Source organism: Boleophthalmus pectinirostris, unplaced genomic scaffold (assembly GCF_026225935.1).
Source record: "Boleophthalmus pectinirostris isolate CB_2022bp ecotype Guang Dong unplaced genomic scaffold, ASM2622593v1 HiC_scaffold_17, whole genome shotgun sequence".
NCBI classification, from domain to species: domain Eukaryota; kingdom Metazoa; phylum Chordata; class Actinopteri; order Gobiiformes; family Gobiidae; genus Boleophthalmus; species Boleophthalmus pectinirostris.
In genome coordinates, this window is record NW_026571115.1 from 21626813 (window position 1) to 21650289 (window position 23477).

At 37.0% G+C, this 23477-nt stretch overlaps 1 protein-coding gene across 1 annotated transcript in view; it reads left to right on the top strand.

Annotated features, from left to right (window-relative positions):
• Window positions 1-23477, top strand: part of caskin1 (CASK interacting protein 1) — an 80693-nt gene that overhangs the window by 32569 nt on the left and 24647 nt on the right. The window contains exon 2 of the mRNA XM_055152649.1: window positions 17191-17242. Within this exon, the coding sequence (XP_055008624.1) occupies window positions 17191-17242 (52 nt within the window). The remainder of the gene's footprint in view (window positions 1-17190; window positions 17243-23477) is intronic.

Below are 23477 nucleotides of genomic sequence, written 5' to 3' on the forward strand. Positions count from 1 at the left end.
TTTGCCCCGATCCATTTGGAAAGACTCTTCTTTACAATTCAATTACTCTGCTTCCTGTTTACCTGCTTCTCCGCTCGCTGTTTGTGTGCACAACTAAAGCAGTGTCTGTCCCATTTCACTGTACCATCCACTTGTGCACCTAACCGTTACCCATAAACCATCTGTGATTTAGATTTAGCGTGCCAGCTAAAACAACTGGCTGATGAAAACAAACTTAAATTAATGTGTTATGAAGGCTTCTTTTGTTTACATAAGTCAGCCTGAAAATAAAGGGCCCATGTTACGCCATTTTCTGATCGAGGTTATAATGTTATTTCCTCACCAAAAATATATCTGGAGTGTTTTGTTTCATTCACACATGTTTGACACACAAACGCTGCAAATTTAGGCAGAGGAAGTCCTCCACTGCGTTTTTCTCCACGAGAATCACTTCAGCTCTGGAATTGCCAATCTCTGCATCGTATCTCTGACATCACAAGGTGGAACAGAGGATTTTGAGCTTTGGAGATGTAGACAGACTAATAATAAAGGATTACTTGAACATGTGTGAATGGAACAAAACCCTGGAGAGAGCATCTCAGTTTAGCGTAATATAGGACCATTAAATCTGTGAGCCCTCAATAAGTGGCTCAGGCAAAAATCAAGAAAAAAAGTATGTTATATATTACTTAAAAGTGCAGTTTGTAACATTTCTGGTGCTTGACTCCATGTGGAAATGATTGCTTTGCCTGAATCCATGGATCTTTTGTTAATTCGTTTTTCAAAATAAAACCAAAAATAAGAAAACGAAAAAACAACTATTTTCTTCATTATTTGTCTCCAAAACCAAACTGAAAAAACGGACAACGATTTATTTTTTCAGTTTTCGATTTGTGTTTAAGTGAATAATGGAAAAAACTGATTTGCCTGGAATGTTCCACTGTATGGCATTAAAACCTCCACCAGAAAAGTTGCATAGTGTATTTAAGCCAATCATCTGTTTTAAGTTTACTACAAGAAAGTACTACTGTGTGTATCTACTTTATGTTCATGTTATACGGTTCTTCTAATATTCTACTTGTTGACAGCAACGTCCGTTCATTTACAAAGAGCAAATATGGAGGTCAAAAGGCTAGCCTGTGAAGCAGTCTGTATGTTCTGTATACTGTATTATTGATCTAAGCACGCTGAGCTGTGCCTCATGTCATGTCTAAAAATACGCCTCTGTAGCCCTGCTGTGTCTGCTGGCACTGCCACTGAAACATCCAGCTCCCAACTGATCGATGGAGGACTCTGAATAATTCATGTTTGCGCTGTGTGTTGTATCACATGTGCGAGATGCTACGAGGCATATTAGAGAACAGATTATGTGACTTTATAGGGTCTAAATCTGTCCAAAATAGGACTAGTGAAGGATTGGATGGATTTTTGACATTATTTATAGATATGACATGAGTCTTATTTCAGCTTTACCAAAATCAGACAGATGCAAAGGAATGTGTTTGATTTAATGTATTAACACGGCTTTGGTGAAGAAGCAAATTTTAGACTGGGATGGGACTTTTGTGTTTTAAAATGTATTCATTAATTACTTCTTAATTTGAACAGAACAGATGTTTAACAACCAAAAAAGAAAATGTCGGCATCTTGATGCAATGTGCTGTCATACTCTTTTCAACTTTATGATGATACCACCTGTTTTTTTGTGCCCACATCCTATTTACTTCATTAATCAATGCACAGGAAATGACCAATGTACAATCCCATTTGGTTTATAGTCCTCGTGCCTCTATGTGGCGCTGTGACTTTTAGTTTGGTCCACGTGCAACATCCCACCTACAGTATATTAGATGGGTCTAAATGCCTCTGTGTGCTGCTTAATGAGGACAATTCAATTAACCAAAAATGCTTTAGTCATTTACAGCACTAGTAATGTAGTTAGCTTTCGTGTTTACTGACATCTCAGCAACATGTCGAGATAAATGAGACACTTACGGAGGAGGGATAAGTGTATGGGTTGGTTGGTCTGATCAAAATACCATTCAAGCAAGATTTAAGATTGTGGAAATGTGCAATAGAATGCGAAATGGATTGTGTTTTCTAATCAGTTTAATGACTTTTATGCCCATGTTTTTGATCCTTGAACATGCAGCATTCCTTTAGTCAATTTAGGTTACTAGTCTGGTTGAAATCGTCACACAGAAATGTACTATATTCCCAATCAAACATTATCTCCTCGTCTATTAATGGTAAATCTCACATCGTGTTGGACCCTTCTCAGTCTGTGCTGTGTTTATCCCTCTGAAGTAGCAGTAGCAGTGCTGTCTCTGGCTCCTAGCACCACTGCTGTGTGAACTTCTAAGGATGTGAGGGAGTATTTATAGCAAATGAATTCAGCTGCCGGTTTCCTCTCTCTTTGAACAATGCCCACATCTGTGTAGTATTTGTGCATTAAAGTGATTGTTGGAGAGTAAATGGAAGTAACCGGAAGAGGTGTGGGACTGGAGTTCTAACGCAGGCGATGTTTATTTACCATCCGTACAGAACCTGGAGACATGAGCCCTCGAGACATTGAGGCAGAGATGGTATTGTCCATTCAAGTCTGCCTATGCTTCTGTTGTAGGGAGTATTATACCTCTGATGGAATAGGACATAGGTATAGGCTGGCAGAGCATGGCAATTTCTCTCTCCAGGATTCAGAGTACACAAAGGTACACATATGTCATTGTCATGTAATTACCTCCAGTCTGTTGAGTTCAATTATCCTCTTCATGTACTTCTGCCGTCAATCAATGAGCACGTCCTCTGATGGGAGAGCCCTTTCATGTTATGTCTAGAGTAATCTATTCTAATAAAATCACTGTGGAAATAATGGTTCACCTTCAAGTACACAAACAAATTATGGCAGTTCCCAGGAAATCCCATAGGACCAGAGCTGTATTTTACTAATAATTTATACAGCCTATTTGGCCTAATGTCATGAGGAATATCTCTAATGCAAGTCAAAGCAGAGGAACAAGGGGTACACTTTATCACCCCTCCTAAATCCAGGGCAGCTGTGGCAGTAGTAGTATTTATCATTATTTTTGAATAATGGGCAATCATAGTTTCAAGCCTGATATTTAAACTAAAGTAAGGGTTTGATATTCAGAACCAATTTTAGCACCACAACAATAATTAAACCTTTTTTTCTGTACAATACCATGTAATTTTCATACACAAAGTAGTTGGAGTGTAACGATATCAAAGTCTCACGATACGATATTGTCACGGTATGAACCTCACGGTACGATACTTATTGTGATATTGAGGGAAAGCTCACGATATAGTGGGGAGGCTCACAATTAGGGATGTAACAATATTCAAATCTCTTACAGTATTTATGCAATATTTTCACAATATACATCTCACGGTACAATATTTGTTGTGATACTTTGTGGAGGCTAACAAAACTGTTAATATGCTACTTTTTCCCCTTAAAATGCCTTGACAAGACTTAATCCACAGAACTCAGACTTAAAAGTGCTTAGAACTGTGATTTCTTTTTTCTTTTCTGCACTGAAATGAAGCAAAGGATCATGGTCTATGTAGTTCCCTCTGTCTTTTTGTAGCTATTGCTGCACCATAACTCTTAATTTAAGCAAAGAGACTTGCAATTTCATATATTGTGGTGGTCCATGATATTATTGTGAGAATTTTGATGATATGATATCACGATATTTTGGTTATTGTTACATCCCTGGTAGTTTCTAGTGATAGTATACTAGTAATGATAAACATCAAGATCATTCTATGTAGGAAATGTCCAACTTTGTCCTATTTACGAAGTCTCAATACTTGTTCAAATGAGTTTAGTACTTGTTTTAATATTGATTAATAACTACATATTGATTTTTTGACAAGCCTATTACTGCAGTTAGGTTTGTATTCCACTGTTATTTTATTTTTATAGGACAGACTTGTGTTCGGCTCCCTGGTCCTGGTCCAGCTTGAGCCCCATGCAGACTGTGGACTCTGCACTTCTCTTGATGGATACGTCGCTGAACTTACATTTCTTAATAAACAAATGCGGCTGCTCCGATTATCTCATTAGTTTATGCATCTACAGAGGGCCCAGTTTCCACACCTCACAAATCATTCTGTGCAATTATGGGATGGAGTTTTCCGCTGTGTCTGTCTGGAATTATCCACAACACAGGCTGAACCAGAGCCAGGCGTTTGGAGCGTGAATGCTGCTGCTTATCTGATAGCTGCTCTGGGATATGCTAATCACTGTTATGGTTTGAATTTGATCATAATTGCGCCTCTTTCCTTAATAGCTTGGCGTTCTTGTTGTTGTTTTACTATCATTCATGCACAGCTCTGTTATTTCACTTTGGTGAGCTTCCTTACAATTACTGAAGTAAGAATGTTCCATATAGATAAATTGGTATTTTTTGAGTAATACAACCAGGTAGATAAAAATAGAAAAATAAACAAAAAACTCTGATAAATCCTATTTTTGGCCATACATAAACAAGCCAGGTAATGTGCTGGTCTCAAGCCCTAAAGATATATGTAGGATAGCTCTTACATCTTCCATTAATGTATAATTAAGCCTGCACCACTGCTTGAAGTCCCTCAGTTCCTCCTACTAACCAAACAAACAACCATGCTTATTTGGGCCGTGCAAATCACAGTCTCTAATTTGTAGCACGTATCTCTCAAATGCGAAAGACATCTCCTTTTGAATAATTGTGCATCATTCAGAACAACACATTTAAATATATGGGTGTTTTAGTTGTTGATTCTTCAGACATCCAGGCTCTTTCTTAGACCTTTTACTCGTAAGTCACCCTGATTGTTCTATGTTTTGTGTTTTGTGTTTTGACTTCTCTGATTGGTTGATCCGACTGTCAGTCATGCTCCTCTGAAATTTGAGAGAGAGACCTAAAGTAATGTAAAAGTTTGTGGTCCTGGCGTTCCGGGCAACTAAAGTTCAGAGCGACATACTTTGATACTGTGACTGTTGCATGCTGGTCCGCTGTGGCCTTTTGTTGTTACTGCTCCAGTGAGTGAAAACCAGCGAGGCCACTGATTTGAGGAGGAAGCCGAGGCACTTAGCGCTAACTCATGTGGAAACACGTCACACATGCACGCTGTCACTATGCTCACGTGCACGCTCTGGAATTGCCGTGTGCAGCAGATTCTCCCCGTGCGGAGGAGGAGGAGGAGGAAGAGGAGGAGGAGGAGGATGTGTGTTACCTAGCAACTGTCTCTGTGAAGCCAGGAGCTGCAGGCACAGGTTTGCAGCAACATTATCAAGCCAGTGTTTTCCTTTAGAGTGCAGGGGAGCAAGCCAGGGCACACAGGTAATTGGGCTGGTAGTATAGAGTAGTGTGTGTAGTGTACGTTATTCATACAGTGCCTCATAAACCTATACTGGTGCTCTTAAGTTGTATATATGAATGAAGGAGTAAATAATTTTTTCCACATTATTTAACTCATATTATCTAAAATGGATTCTTTTGAGATTTAATCATGTTAAATCATAACATAACTCATAAAAACATACCTGGAGTTGTTTCAGTAATCTCTCTCTGAGACAAAACACTGAATAAAGTGTTTTCAACTGAATTTTCCAGCATTGTTGGCAAAGGTATAAAGTTTGTACTGTCCATAAATCACTGCCAGTCTTTTTCTGAGCTTTCTGCCGCCACATCATGTCATGTTGTTTATTAGTTAGCAGTAGTTTTTTTCAAATGGTTAGACTTTTTTCTGCCAGTGAAAGTGCTAAGAAGAACATGTAAAAAACCTCGAGCAAATCAAATAAAGTGCAACATGTGCCCTTTAAAAAATTAAAATATGACATTTTAAGAAATGTAATGCCAGTATTTTTTAACATGAGCTGAATGCGTTCAGCTTTGGTCATGTGTGTCACTTCGTTACTGTGAGGTATAATATAGTCTGTGTTGTTAATTTCCTTTTTGTAACTCTCTTCATTTAAAATCTGTCTGTGTTTCCAAGGATATTACTGTCATTTCTCTGTGACGCATACGACCTGTTTCCTAAAGCTACTTGGATGCAGAAAGAGCAACAGATGTGCAACTAACCCCAAAATGATGAAATTAGCCCAAATTCCCAGCTCTCTTCTAGCCTATTCCTGGAGCAGCCAGTGCATTGGCAGAACACCCAGTTTTCATCATTCGCTGCTCGTCCAATCTGTCAACCTACTTTTTATACTATCATTGTTTTGTCACTGTTTTGAAAAAAAAAAATCTTATTACAGTTGTTTTTTGTGTTGACTTGAAGATATGATTTGCTACCTGCTTTTGGGATATGAGACCTTAGACTGCGGGTGGCAGACTGAGAGATCAATGAGGGTCAAATAGCTGCTGTAAAGACCTGGCTAATACAAACTGCTAACCATCTGTGTGGTTTTGGCATTGTTAAGTGTAACATGGGAGTCCTCTAACTTGTACGCAGTGACATACGTAATGTCAAGTTGTTGTTCTGACTCGAGCAGGTGCACAATTTATGTTTCCATCGCACTGTTTTTCCAAACTTCATCACACATGCAATAGGAATGCACCAATCATCTGCCCAGTGATACAGCTGAAAAGACAAAATACTGTGAGGAAACCACCTTCTTCTGTGTTTTGGATTAATATAAAGTCAAGATAATGTTTTCCTTCACTCTATTCATCTAGGATCAATAAAGTATATTGCTCTTACTCTATCGCTCTCTTTCTCTCTAATTACTATATCAACTTATTGTTCAATAAATTATAGCTGGAACAATATACAGTATCTATTGGGCTCAATAAATGTCATGTGTACATTTTCTTTGCCATTGTGGGGAGGTTTTTTATGGGTAAGAGGTAAGAAAGGTAAGATTTGTGCTGTAAAGGATTGATCAAGTAATTTCTATGATAATTATGGTTCATTTTGTTATATATATTTTTGCAGCTCAGAATACTAGGGGTGTAACGATATCCAAGTCTCACAATACGATATTGTCACGGTATGAACCTCACGATATGTTATTTATTGTGATATCGTGGTGGTGGAAAGGCTCACGATTAGAGATGTAACAATATCCAAATCTCTCGGTAATATTTTCACAATATACATCTCACGGTACGATATTTATTGTGATATTTATTTTGTGGAGACTGACAAAACTTTTAATTTGCTATTTTTTCCTCTTAAAATGTCTTGACAAGACTTAATCCAACTCCAAGACTTAAAAGTGCTTAGAACTGTTATTTCTTCTTGTAGTCTGCACTGAAATGGAGCAAAGGATCATGGTCTATGTAGTTCCCTCTGTCTTTTTTTTAGCTATTACTACACCATAACTCTTAATTTAAGCAAAGAGACTTGTAATTCGATATATTGTGATGGTCCACGATATTATTGTGAGAACTTTGACGATACAATATCACGATATTTTGGTTATTGTTACATCCTTGCAGAATACCCTTTAATGATATCTTATACTAAAACATCTTTACTAGGATTATCCTACTTTATTTTGTCAGTGGCATAAAGTAGTTTCAGTATTATTGTTTAGCATTATATTTTTCTGTAGCAGTACACTAATACATGTTGAAAACTATTATTGTTGGCAAAATCTCAAAATATCAGTGCTATATTTTTTACAGCCAATATGCTAAGTACTTTTTGTGCGTGTGGTTTTCAAGTATCAAGGGATTGCTACTTGTCATTCATGTTTGGTTGTTTCTTGATTCAGCTCCATTCATTTTACTGATAGGGTCCATGGGAAAAGGGCATGTCTTGGCATCTAAATTTATATCATACTCAACTTTTTATAAGATCTCTATAATCCTTCATCCTGTAAAGGTCACCTATGTTACCCAGTTGTTGTTTGACTTGGCCCTTCTGCACCATGTGACCGCCCCCGTTGTACACTGGGATCAGAAAAGAACATGGTGGTACCCGGTCATCAAATAAGGCCAAGATCTCAGTGAGAGAAGGCATATAAGGATAACGTGGGAGAGAGGGAGCTCTGCCAACATCCTCCTGCTCTATCCACATGTAAACACACTATCAATCACGACAATGGCTGGACACTGAAAGTTCAACAACAGCACATTAAAATGATGTAAGACCATAATAAAATAAATAGTCAATATTTTAAGCTCCTTTCTAAAATAGCTCTCCCATGACTTCAGGTGATGTTTTTGCCTGCTCACATGGTAATCTTCTAATGTTTGACAAATATTTCTGTATATTTCTGACATGGAAAAAGGAAATGATCAAGAAATCGACACCATTGTGATAGATTGTGACCTGCTGTAGCCAGACATATATGTGTAGCTGTCTCAACTGAGTTCTATGCATCAATCTGAGATGGCATCATTTATTGCTTCGAGTTCACTATTCGAAGCATCACAACAGTAGCCAGGCTGGCGCCACCTAGTGTCTCCGCTCAATTTCATTTCTCTCCAGCAACTGAGTCAGGAATCGGAATACACTAGACTGTTCGCAAAAACCCCAGAAGTGTGAGTTCGGGCACCAGCCAATCAGCGAAGAGCCATACATTCTGTGTTGGCAACGATTCCTGAGATCGAGGATTTAAAGCCGGAACAAAGAGAATGTTTGGTGAAATTTATCAAGGGGAAAGACGTTATTGCTCTTCTTCGTATGGGATTTGAGAAAAGCTTAATATACCAGTTAGCCCCGTCAGTGGTCACGACTAAATAGCAGTAGTTGGTTAAATGAAAAAAAGTACCCGCCTATGGTCGAGCGAGCAAATTCGAACATTGCGAGGTCAGATAGTTTCTACAAAGTGAAACCGGCTGATAAATCATGCTTATCACAACAGCAGAACAAGCCAAAAAATCTTACTTTGGTTAAATCAAGCTAGGAGAAAAACTTAGGCATCGTACTCGTCCACAAATGCACAAAATGTTTACCTTCTGCACTTTTTTAATAGTCTGTTTTCCATTAAAATAGGCTGAAGTTCCATATCTGTTGGCGTTGTCTGACACTGGCTTGAGCCCAAACCACAGTCCTGTGCTGACTAGTCAGACCTATCACATCCAAACGCTTCAGCTGAACATGAACAAGATGAATTTTCAGGAGTTTGTGAACTCACAAAAATCGTGAGAATCTATCTTGCTTGCAAGGCTAGATAGATTGGGTAAAAATTCAAAGCAATCAGCAAAAGTGAAATAATTTTTTTCTTGTTTGAAATTTTTCAAGGTTGTGGTGACTGTGCAGTTACTGAAATATGAAGTCAAATAAATTACATAATGTGACGGTCCAGAGGATACCTTGCCTTTGGCTCAGAGAACATTTTGTATTTTTTGGACGGTAATTACCTTGGATGAATACGGTTAGTTTATGGAAGTTTGCAATGAATTTGTTTTAATTTAATTTAATTTGTACTTCACTTTAAATTATAAGTATATTATAAATATATTCAATTATAGACACAGCACATTTACTCAGTTTAAATGACAGTTGTTGGTGATATGAGGCTGAGGTGTGTTACTTGACAGAAATCAGATGAAGAATTTTAAAGGATGGTATATGAATATATAACAATAACCGAAATATCGTGATATCGTATCGTCAAAAGTCTCACAATAATATCATCGTGGACTGTCACAACATATCAAGTCACAAGTTCCTTTGCTTAAATGCATGGTTTTATAGTAGCAACAGCTTATAAACATTGGGAACTACATATCCCATGATTCATTTCAGCGCAGACAACATGAAAAAATATGTTTTTTACTTGAATTCTTGGGATCATGATGGAAATAATTCACACCAAAATCTTGTCAAGGTATTTTAAAAGCAAAAAAGTGTCCTATCTACAATTATATCGCCTCTCCAAATTATTGTAATAAATATCGTACCGTGAGATTCATATTGTGATAATTTCGTACCGAGAGATTTGGATATCGTTACATTGCTAATGAATATGGAATAGCTTATGTATCTTTGGCTATAAATCTACAAGCCTCTAGCATGGACTATGACATGGAGAGAAAGTAAAGCATGTTGTTAGTGTGTGGAGAGGAGCAGGAAGCGGCTAGTCGGGGCAAAATGGGGACAGATCGATCGGGGCCAAGACAGCAGGTCTACTCAAGTCCATTTTCCACTCCCCAGCGCCAGATACGCGCACGGGAAAGACATCTGGAAGGACGAACGGAAGAGTGACATTTTAGTGAAAGTGAGCAATTCTATTTCCTATGTCGTCTTTATCTGTCAACTGCCTCTGCGTACTCTTCAGGATAGACGTTATATAAGCGCCTCATAATAAGAGAAGTCTCGACAGTCTTCTCTTTATTCTGTTCCCAGGAGGATACAGACAGCCCATTTTTTTGCCATTGGCGTGAAAACAGAACCCGAGTAACTGTTCTGCAAAAGCCTTTCTCTTACCTCAGTGGAGCAATGTTGATTTATTCGCAGTCTGGATATAGCTAACCTTTTCCTAGACACGCCAATTACATCACAACCGTGCCTTTCAGCTAACCCTTCACCTTTAACAGACAGCGATCAATACAAAAAGAGAAGATCAAGGCGTACATCAGTAGGTTAAGTAAAAATGCAAATCGCCTAAAATGTCGCCCTAGAATATGACCTTTTTCTGCTTTTTATATTCTGCACTTATTATCAAAGGGCAAAGATGTTATACACACAAATAACCTCACAAAAATGTACTTAAAATGACTCACATTTTCACAAAGCAATGAAAAAATAACAATATATTTTGCATGTTTTTTTGTTTGTTTGTCTGTTGTTGTTTTTTTTAATTGGGTCATTTTGCAAGCCTGATTCATTAGCCGGTTTCACCGGTCTGACCTCGCAGTGTTAGAATTTGTTCGCTCGACGGTAGGCGGGCACCTTTTTTTCATTTAACCAATCGCTGCTGTTTGGTCGTGATGTTTGTAATGCGTCGCTAACAGGGCTAACTGGTATATTAAGCTTTTCTCAAATCTCATAGGAAGAAGGGCAGTAACGTCTTTCCCCTTGATAAAATTCACCAAACATGCTCTTTGTTCCGTCTTTAAATTCTCGATCTAAGGAGTCGTTGCCAACACAGAATGTATGGCTCTTCGCTGATTGGCTGGTGCCTGAATTCACAATTCCGGGGTTCTTGCAAACTGTCTATTGTATTCCGATTTCTGACCTAGTCGCTGGAGAGAAATGAAATTGCCTGGCTATCATTTGGCAGCACTACAAAACTAGAACAAAACAGACCACAACTACATGGATCAAGACAGAAAGGGTCCAAGCTGAAGCAAAAGTACCAAACCCTATTAAAAAATAACATAATTCCAAAAAAGAAAGCAGAGCATGAACAAATTTGCATTTACAACTTCATTTACGACTCACTGTACTTATAAGAGACAAAATATTAATTAAAACAAACTAAATTTAATGCATAATTCAGTCATTCCAGAGCTCTATATCTTTCAAAACATAATGCTTTGTTGATTTTTTTTTTTTTGTTTTGTTTATGGTTGTACAATCTAATAATAATGTCATCAAAGGCACAAAAGTTTATCATTTATGGTCGTACAACATAAACCACAATGAGAATGAAAGAATGTAAGGATTTTTTTGTTTTGTTTTCATTTATGGATGTACAAACCAATAATAATGTTAACAAAGGCACAAAAGTTCTGCATGTTTTTTTCAATACTGTTTCATGTAGTCAGTGTAGACCTGCTTATTACATTGGCTTTAAGAATATTAGCCTAAATACTGTAGTTAATTGCTAAGAGCTAACATTTGGATGCAGATAGCCACAGATTTTGTCAGCTGCAAAAATGAAGTGTTTATATTCTCCAGTGATTGGTATAGTGTTTAGATATTCCCCTATGGAGTTTTTGGATCAGCGTTGTATAAGAGTTGTATAAGAGTGATAAAATGCATGTGTGGGAAATCATATTACTGTCTGCAGGGAGGGTGTGGTCCATGGTTTCACTGTTTGTTGTGACTGGGATGGTTGCTGTCCAGTGTCCTGTGTCTTATGAGCGTTTCCATCTACAGATTACAAACTGATCGGACAGTAATCAGTTTTTTGAAAGTCCAAACATCCATTATTCACATAGATCCTTCTGTGTTCTCTCAAGCCTGCAGCAGCACATGTAATACCTTTAACATGGTTAGACTTAGACTTTACTGATTCACAAGGGAAATTATTTGGACACAGTAGCTCACACATCACAATATATTATAATAACAAAGAGCAAAAATATGACTGGTTATTATACACCAGCTGTTTGACACTCATTACAGTTTTGTTATCCAAATATTCCCTGCGCAGTGACAGGACAAGCTCTCCAAAATATTCCCTAAGCATTATATAACCTACTTTTTTTTATTGAATGTGAACAATGTCATTTTTTGAAGAGCTTGTTGTTGCTTTGCTTCAAATGTTCCACAGTAACTCATTGCTGAGAGACACTGAAAAAGGTTCTTGCACTACAGGCTGTACAGACGATCCCACAGTTTGTTCACCATCCGCTCCGTCTCCGGCCAGACTCATACGTGTCTGTGTTTGTTTATGAGACATGGAGGAGTTCTTTGGTCCTCTGTAATTTAGAATAAAACCAAACTTCTCTCACCTCGGATTAACAGTGTTTCTGTCTTCACTGTGATTCTGCTAAATCCAGTTTCAGTCACCTGTTTTTCCCTCCTTTCTTTATACTGAAGCCACAGATGTGACTTAACTTGGCCTGGTGGTATCATTGGATGATATACATGCTGTATGTTTAATGTCATACTGTGTAACATTCCAGGCAAAACAGTAATATCTCCAGTAGATCTGTGCAGAAATATCGAAATATTGATATATCGTCTCCTTTAATGTGATGATACAGTATTGATATCTGGGACTGCTGTATTGATATATCAAGTATTTTTTGGTATATTTTACTCAGTTATATTGTTTCAGTGCTACAGTTTTGTTGTTTGTTTAGAGCAGGGGTCTCCAAACTTTTTCTCGAGTGAGCTACTTTTACAAAACGAAAATGCCAGAGAGCTACTAGTTTTAGCGGTCACAAGAAATTGCGTATGTATAAGAGCCTTGACAAGTCTTAGATGAAGTACAGTTTGACGCCTATAAAACATAAACCATTATTAATTTATTAGTGTACAAAATTAGGCATCAAAATAATACTTGTACAATGGTAATAGGCATTTAATTAATAAAATTTTACTTATTCAGCACAATATGTGTGATTCAGAAATCCCTTGGCGAGCTACTTGGAAGGGGGTGGAGCTACAGGTTGGAGACCCCTGGTTTAGAGGAAGGAAACTCGTTTATGCAACACATTTGACATTTTCACTGTTTTGATGGTTAAAATAGATGTGCTTCATATTAACTTTGAAAAGGAAGTGGTTTAACAAAGACTTTTAAAATAGCAGCCATGAATTACCCATTATTTTTTATTGAACTGTATCAAATCTATTTAAAATATATCATATTGAATCAAAGTGCACTGTATCATGGCCTATGTATCGAGGTATGTATCGTATCGTGGCCTATGTATCGAGGTATGTATCGTATCGACAACTTCTTAATGATACCCAGCCCTATTCTCCATGGAGATAAGCAGTCAGACCCTCCACTGGAAAAAGTTCCCAAGTGCACCATTAAACACTATTAACATGGTGCCTATAAATACTCCAAAAAAAAAAAAGGACATAATACAGGCCCTTTAAGATCTTGCAGTTGTAATTTCTGCTAATATGATTTGACTCAGTATTTAAACGTCATACCAGAAGCTGCACACCTGGCCTCTGTCACATTCATACAGCCAGAGTTTTCCCACACAAACCCGTCCCATCAGATTAAAGAGGGGATTTCTGGTCATGTTCCACTGGGTGGGTGCACTTTTCCAGCCTCATAAAGGAACTTCACAGCAGCAGGGGTCATGCCTGATCATCAGTCGTCATAGCGATGCAGGGTCAAAAGGTCATAGTTACACGGCTTAACGGGATGGGGATGTCCTGTGACACATGTGTTGACTTTCTGCTATAACTCCAAATCCAAAACATCAGTAGTTTAATAGTTCAGATGTACATGAGTCTGTATACATAACACTTACTCACTACTACTACTTCAAATATTACTACTTGACTAGACTCATTTATATTTTATTACTTATCTTTCTATTTTATTTATACTGTGCATTTACAGTTATATAATTATGTCTTATTTGACACCTGTCTCTTTTTATCGTTTTTGCTACTTATTAAGAATTTATTATTACCATTTATATTTTTGCTCTTTGTTATTATATTTATTGTGTTGTGTGAGCTACTGTGCCCAAATTATTTCCCTAAAATGTTTGTGTAAGTTTAAGTCTATTACTTCCAATACAACTATCCAACTGTGACTACTACAGCCACAACACTGACTACTATAAGTACCAGAGGTGGGGACTTGCAAGTCATGACTTGGACTCGAGTCAGACTTGAGAGACTATTTTTAGGACTTGAGACTTGACTTGATAAAATGGAGTAAGACTTGGGACTTGACTTGGACTTGAGGCCTGTGACTTGAGAAGACTTGAGAAGCACTTTTAAATCTGAATTCTTCCTATTCTCATCATACTGATTCACTCTAAGATCTTGTCAAAAAAAGGAAAAATTAACTACATTTATTTATATAAGAGTTGTAGAAATTATCAAATATAAATATACTATGATTTTTTTAAAGTACGTATTATCTTAAAAGTCAGATAAATTGCAAAAATCGAAGCTATATTTGGTATTTTGGTTTAAAGACTTGAAATGACTTGAAGCTCAAAGCAAACAACTTGGACTTGACTTTGACTTATGGACCAGTGACTTGAGACTCGACTTGGACTTGCCTGTATTTGACTTGGGACTTGAGGTCAAAGACTTGAGACTTACTTGAGACTTGCAAAACAACAACTTGGTCCTAACTCTGACTACAGCTACTACAACTAATACTTGCAATACTTTCACGATTACAGCTTGCCTTGGTCACAATAATCAAAGCCCTGTGCCTGCTTTAAACATTAGCTTTTCATCAGTGTGCAAAAATACCACAGTACAAGCCTGTTTCTGTGCATTCGTTTTGTGTTGTCTAATGTCTCTGTGTTATGTGCAGCGTCTGCCTTGTGTCAGTGGACGTCTGTATTTAGCTGGCAGGACCGAGATGTGAGGAAATCGATGTCTTTGTGCCCGTCGCGCTGGGAGCTGTCTGAGCTACAATAGGGCCACTGTCCTGCTTCCTGGAGTCTCTGTGTGTCTCTGCTCCTCTCTGCTCTTCCTCACTTCCGCTCACAGTGCCTGAAAAACAAGCTCAAATGGATGGAACAGGGATGAATCACACGAAGAAATCTGAAATTATTATTATTGTACTTTTCAGCAAGAGTAGGTCTATATAAAGCTGGTGGGCTTCGGTTAATAATTAATAATAAAGATTCTTATAGTCAGACCTGTGTTTTTGTTGGTTATATGTGAATAGTGCAGACTCAGCAATGTTCTTTCTGGGATAGAGATCGACCAATGTGGGTTTTTTCATGGCCGATGCTGATTGTTTCAAATATAGAGCAACTGATGGCCAATAAGCTCTGCCAATTTTGATTATTCTTCCCATTATGTAATTTAAATTTACTACAAACTCCCCGCAGAGCCTTTTTTTTAACCACAAACTTATAAGAGAGCTGTTTAGTCATGTTTTGTGCAGGTAAAGCTTTGTATTTTTTAGGAAGCAGATTGACCAAAACTAAATATCTGCATTTGCTGGAGATTTAAGGCCCGAAATATCGATATATTGTATCGTTCAATGTGATGATACAGTATTGAAATCAGGGACTGCTGTATCGATATATCACCAAGAGTATATTTTGGTATGTTTTACTAAATTATTTTGTTACAGCGCTACAGTTTTGTTGTTTGTTTAGAGGTAGGAAACTTGTTTATGCAACACATTTGATATTTTCACTGTTTTGAAGATTAAAATGGGTGTGTTTCATATTCACTTTACACAAGAAATGGTTTAACAAAGACTTAGTATCACAGCCATGATTTAGTCATTGTTTTTTATTGAACCATATCAAATTGATTTGAAATGTATCGCATTGACTCAAAAGTGCATTGTGTCGAGATATGTATCGTATCATGGCTTATGTATCGAGATATGTATCGTATTGGCAACTTCTTAATGATACCCAGCCCTACTAAAAAGTCCACCAAGTATCAGCCCTATATCAGTCTAACTCTATTCTGAGACTATTTTGCTTGGTTCATACTGATAATCTTTACCCATTACTTTTGCATGTGTGACTGAGGCTTATGAGAGTTTTGCACTGCTGTCAGAAACACGGCACATTTAGAGTAATGGCTGGTTTTTGATGTTCTTTCATGAACTCTATAATCAGAGCTGCATTTTCGTGTTATATCTTAATATGTTTTAGCTGAACTTGGCTGCCTTACTCAGAATTGGTCAGTGATTGGTCAGCTGATTTAAAGAGACTTTGGCACTGTCTTCCTACTTGCAGCAGTAGGACAACAGCTCTATGTGCTGTTTAGCTTCCTCAGAACTGTATCCCAGGTATGAGAGCGTTATTATGTTACCTCGTCCCAGGTTACGGTCTAAGGGCACGTTTCCAGATCAACCTGGCCTCCCTGATCCATATTATTTGTTGTTCTCTTTACCTATGACCTTAGCCTTGTCCCAATCTATTAGGTAGGTCTCCCTCTTGTAAATGGCGAACTTGTTGGAGCATGATCTCATGGTCTTTGGTGGTTGGACAGAAGAGGGCGCTGTCATCCTGCTGCTCCTTCATTACTGGGGCAAACACAGTCCGTGGCACGACCGCATTGCTTCCGCTATCAATCAATACTGAGAATAAACAGATGAATGAATCCACCATAGAAATGATTTGTGTATTTGTTGAGATGTCATTTTTTAGATGGAAAAATGTTCAAATTCTAGTCATTCATCCCAGGCCATTGAGAACAGAGACAGTTCAAGTATTATCACCACAGGAAGCTCAAATCAAACACATAGCAATTGGTGAAAACAGCAGGAACAGAAATATGATGATATGAGTCAGCAGGAAGAACTCCATTTACATCTGACACAAAAAGACAAGTCTCTATTCACAACGCCAATATCGGCGGGTTGGATAAAACGCAACAGTAGTTTACATATCACTTGTTTACTAGCTGCAAATCAATGACGGCTGTCTTTCTTTTGTTTTCCAGAGCTCTTGGGTTCGACGAAGAAAGTCAATGTGAACTTTCAGGACACAGACGGGTGAGTGTCTTTCCTTTTCACAGAAGTTATTTTTGTACCATGCTTTTCTCACTTTTAGCTGCTATCGCTCCTCACGTCATTCCACCTTCCATCTACACTGAAACACACTTAAATCTCCATTGTGTACGAGCGTTAATGTTAAGGTAGTATTATACCATTATACTATTGAACTGCTGATGAAAGAATCAAGTATTATATATTCCTTTTAAACATTCTTTATATATATATGAGCAACTTAACTTCCAAGTCAGTCTAAAGCAGATATAGTGATTTGCATTGTATAATAGTTAAACAGCAAAGGATACAGGATACACCATTTGAGTGCATTGTATGTCACAAACTACATGTAGAATATTATAAAAAATGTCTGAGTATTTTCATGTAGACAAGCTTCATGATCATTCAGATATTCATCCCAAGGAACATAGGGCTTACCCCAAAAACTACTTGTATGCCAACAGAACGTGATAAAGTAAAAGCAGTTAAATGCTCTACTTAACTACAAATATTAGGTATTTGTGATCTTGAACTGGATACTTTTTGCTTTTACTTCACGACATTGGAGAGCATGTGTCTGTACTTTCTCCTCCATTACATCTTTGAACAGGACTGAAAAGTAAATGTTTTTTTTAAATTATTATTATTTTAGTTTGAGACCTGCAACAAAAAGGCTGGGGGTTTATTTTTAACCCATTTGCTATTTGAATTATGGCAACAAACAAATAAAAAAAGGTTATGTTCAGCACAGACTTTGATTACAATCTAAAACCAAAATGAGTACATCTGAAACTTTGTTAGAACTCAAACTCTGTGCAAAATACTTTACTTACTTTTACTTTCCTTACCTAAACTGATACTTTAATACTTTTACTTAAGTTGTTTTTTTCATGTGATACTTTTACTTGAGTATTTTTTGCTATGGTATCTGTACTTTTACTTAAGTATGAACATTGAGTACCACTGTTAACAGCACACTTCATGGTTTGCAGCGAGTAAAAAGGCTTTATAGATGTAAACAGCACATAGCGATCTCAGTTTGACCCTAAGAGCTGCTTGAACAATACATCTGTGCTGGGGCAAAACACATTTTACTTACGATTTCTTTACCCTTAATAATTTTTGTTTACATTTCAAATTTCTTTCTCCAAAGTCTACTCAAGGCCACATGATTTTACTAACAGAGAATTGGCTGTGGGCCTCTTGATTAAAACACTCAAGCTGATCATTGATTATCAGAAATGACAGAATTCCTGCCTCTGTAAAATGTGAGTAATTGTACAGCCCCAGGTATGGCCCATTTACATCAGCAGCTTCCTCCTACTCCTTTTGAGCATCATGGACTCCTTAATATATTATTGTTCACAATTGATCTTTTTTATGTAACTACTGTGAATTGTAGGGCTGCTCGATTATGGAAAAAATCATTATCACGATTATTTTGGTCAATATTGAAATCACGATTACTCAAACGATAATTTTATAGTTACACTATGCATTTATTTAGCATTTGTCTCTAAAAAAACACTTAGTTATTGATCATTTATGCAAAACTTTCAAATTGAAAATAAATATAGGCTACAAATATGTATCTTAGAGCAGTTTTGCGATGTATAAAACATAAAATTAATAAAGCATACTTTGAACATGAAATAAGGCATAGAAAAACATGAAAGTATCACAATTATAAGAGTCTGGAGGTCGTTTGACACACAAGTTGAAATCACGATCAAAATTCAATTAATTGCACAGCCTTAGTGAACCGCATGTGTCATTGCGTGCTTTTTAACTGATGCTCAAATAAATAAATACATTTTTAAAAATAAATATAATGAGGTGATCACTGATTGTACTTCATGTAGTCCTCATCTCCCTTTTGAAAACAAATATCCACAAATAATGAGCAAACTTGCGTGCGTGAACTCAACTCCACTCAAACACTCGAGATTGGGCTGAATGAAACACTTATTCAGACTAATCCATTAAGTGAGACTAAACCGTGTAATCTAATGAGTTGTTTACTGTTACTGCATGTACTAAACGCTACTCCGGCAGATGCTAGGATCTCTGCCTCTGCCTCTGCCTGGCCCTGCCCCAGAATGCATAAATAGACGATTATAAGAACGGATGCTATAATGAGCGCGCGAGCTAATGAGACTCCACAAGTGTATCCGTTTAGCATTCAGTTACTCCACTTGGCACTCACCATAAATGTGCCCACAATTTCAATCTTTCAACAGCACACTTTGAGCATATATTGTGTAAATGACATGTCAGTAGTGTTTTGTGCAACTTTTCTGCTGGAGGATCCGTCACCTGCTTGTCTCCATGGAGATGTTACTATTCCACGGTATGACTTTAAACACATCTATCTAGCATTTATTCATTATGACTGCTTTATGACTTTGACTTTTATGACCAATCCGGAAATGAGCTCATGCCGTTACACCTCTGCTCTGGGCACAGAAACTCCACACTTTTTAATGAACTTTATGGATTAATTTGGGCACTTTGTATGTTTGTTTGTTTGTTTATTTGTTTTTTTGTATCCTATTTTTCTTTTAAACTATGCACCGAATAATATTTGTGTCTGAAATAAAGAATAATAATTATGGGTGCTCAAAAACACAATAATTCTCTCTCTGAGTAGGGTTGCCTCTCCACAAATCTGACCTGTAATGAGCTACTGTTGTCTCCCTTGCGATAGATAAATTTCTTTTTACATTACATTTTACATTTAATAATTATGTCTTATTTGACACATGTCTCTTGCTGTTCCTTTTTGCTACTAAATACTAGAATTTATTTTTTACCATTTAATTTATTTTTAATTTATTTTATTTTTTATTTTTGTTATTATATTTATTGGGATGTGGGAGCTTCTGTGTCCAAATAGGTTCCCTTGTGGATCAGTAAAGTTTGTCTAAGTCTAAGTTCTACACAAAGCAAGAACATCTCCATGGAGACAACAAATCGCGAACCCTCCACCAGAAAAGTTGCACAGTGCACCTTTAAACCATAGCTCTCCTTTTTGATTTTGCATAGTTTTATTTTTTATTATTTATTTGTGTCTGTCAGGGAGTAGGCAGGAGTAAAAGTTGGAGTAGTAGTCTGAGAGGCATATGGGCATTTGTGGAATTTGACTGGAAAAAATTCCAAGTAAAAAATGCACATAAATGCTACCCCAAGTCGGAAAAATCACTTGGAAACTTGGGTCAAAACCTGCTGCCTGACTTTTACACTTGGCATGTTGTTTTGAAGGAGTTTTGAGGAATCTCACCCACTCTAACGGTCTAATACTTCAGTTTAAAATTGTTCATTGACAATGGTCTTCTTGAAACACATACTTATATTTATAGGCTATTCTGCAACAGACCTACAGTATGTATGACAGGTTTTTCAGATTTTCTAATTTCACCTTAATTTGGTGGGATAAACCTGTTGTAAATATAAATTCTAGTTTTACACAAATCAAGAGGCAGTTTGCCAAGAAAAGTCAAAAAATATGTTGAAAGTGAAAAGAAGAATGTCACGTTAGGGAAAATTCTGTCCAAAGTTTTGTTCCAATTTACATGCAAGAACAACTTTTTTCTGTTACTTTGAACATTATTTCAACAAAAATAATAGGGGTGTAACAATAATCAAAATATTGTGATATCGTATAGTCAAAAGCCTCTCAGTAATATCGTGGGTCATCATCACAATATATCAAATCACAAGTTTCTTTGCTTAAATTAAGAGTTATGGTGCTGCAATAGCTAAAAAACAGAGGGAACTACATAAACTATGATCCTTTGCTCTGTTTTGGTGCAAACTACATCAAGAAATAGCAGTTCTAAGCACTTTTATATCTTAGTTCTTTGGGTTAAGTCTTGTCTAGGGATTTTAAGAGGAAAAAGTAGCATATTCACAATTTTGTTAGACTCCACAAAATATCACAACAAAATATATATATAATATAATAATAATAATATAATATATACATATAATATGTACCTTGAGATTTGGAGATTTTCCCTAGAAAGTGTTTTCTTGTGTTTTTGTTAATCAAATTATAATTTCTGTGTACTTTAGAGCAGTTTTGGCCCGGTGTACATTATAGTTGGTAATGGATTGTATTAGATTGATTGAATGTATTGATAGTTTTGGAATTGCCCAGTGTGATGCCATGATATTCTAGCCAGGCTGGCACCACCTAGTACCTCCGCTCAGTTTCATTTCCCTCCAGCGACTAGGTCAGGAATCAGAATACAATAGACCACAGGTGTCAAACATAAGGCCCGGGGGCCAGATGCGGCCCTCCAAGACCTTTAATGTGGCCCTTGGGTGATTTTCTACTAAAATATTTTAATTATATTTTCTATTAAAATATTGGTAATTTTCTGCGGTGCTTAGCATAGCAGCATCTCCAGTGTCTCTGTACGTGGCCCCTCCCACCAGAGCAGCACAAATGAAGAGTTGTCTTTTTCCAAACGCTCTTAAAGGACGATCGTTTTGACTGTTGACCGTGACACCCTCATCAACAAAATGTCCAAAATGAGAAAAGTGGAGCCGAGTGCAGGATTTTACAACAAAAATTGACATTCCTATTTGCATACAAGTTCATGTTAAAACATTGTGTTGAAATTGAATTTTTCTTAAAGTTTCAGATTGTTCATAATATTATAATATTATAATAAGAAAGAGTTCATCAATTTAAAAAGATGTCTGTAATAGATTTGCATTTCTCTGCACAAATATTTGAACTTATTATTTTTGGGGTTTATATGACATGAGTTTTCTGATCCGGCCCCTTTGGGATCAAAGTAGGTTGGACACGGCCCCCGGACCAAAATGAGTTTGACACCCCTGCAATAGACGGTTCGCAAAAACCCCGGAAGTGCAGGTTCGGGCACCAGCCAAGCAACAAAGAGTCATACATTCTGTGTTAGCAATGATTCCTGAGATCGAGGATTTAAAACCAGAAAAAGAGAATGTTTGGTGAATTTTTTCATGGGGAAAGACATTATTGCTCTTCTTCTTATGGGATTTGGAAAAAGCTTAATATAAAAGTTAGTTCTGTTAGCGGCGCATTACATACATCATGACCAAATAGCAGCGATTGGTTAAATAAAAAGAAGTACCCGCCTACTTTCGAGTGAACAAATTCCAACGCTGCAAGGTCAGGCGTTTTTTACGAAGTGAAACCGGCTGATGAATCAGGCTAACTATTTCCAACCAGGAAGTAAAATTTTTAATCTGAAAAAATTGCCATATTGGGAAAAGAAAAGTAAAATCTTTAGTAGAATCTTAAATATAATGATCTTCACTGTGTTTTGGTGAAATGTGCTGTCCAACCTGTCATAGGCGCTTTAAGGAGAAGAAAGCAGTTAGGAAGTCCTCTTTATGAAGCTGACAGGGAGGCCTTCAGAGACACACACACAGTGCGGTAATATATGCAGATAATAAGACAAGCTTTACTGTCACCCACACAGGCACCATTCCTGCAATCTAATGACAATGAACATGAAAGTCTAAGTTCATACGTCAGTGGTTAATTTAGATGTGGTTTCTTCTGCATGTGAAAAAGATGGTCCTAAATGAGTTAGTGTAGTAAATGTAAAAGGAATGACTGTAGTAGAAGTAGTAAGAGTTAGTTGTGGTTTTACACTTCATTAGCAATTAGCAAAGTACTCCTCAAACAAAATATATTACATGTACTATAAAAGGTTGGTGGCACTAGCCGCTGCATGTACTTGCCATATGAATACATGAGTGGTGTTAGTAATTTGTTTTGTTTTTTTTCTTTCAAACTTTATTCTTGTATGTGTTTGAACATTTTGATACATTTATAGAACAAAACAAATCAAAAATGTAGACCACAATAAAACTAAATAATATTCAGAGCATCTGGTGTAAGCAGCTCCTGAGTAAAATAATAATTATCTATCTTCACAGTATTAGCATATCGAAGCCAAGGTATAAATGCACTATCAAGTACTTAGTGTTTTGGTGTAATCGGCCCATTTCCTCAAATATCTGTCACATTTAGCAGTAGAAAGTCTCAATGGAAATGTCAGTCTCTCCATGTCATAAATTTTGTTAACTACTTTGATCCAGTCAATAAGTACAGGTGCATCTTTACACAACATTTCCTAGTAATGGCTTTCTTTGCTCCAGCCAACGGTATTGACAAAAGATATTTATCTGATTTCTGTGTTCCACATGCAGTATTACAGAAAAATTACAGTTAATCCCA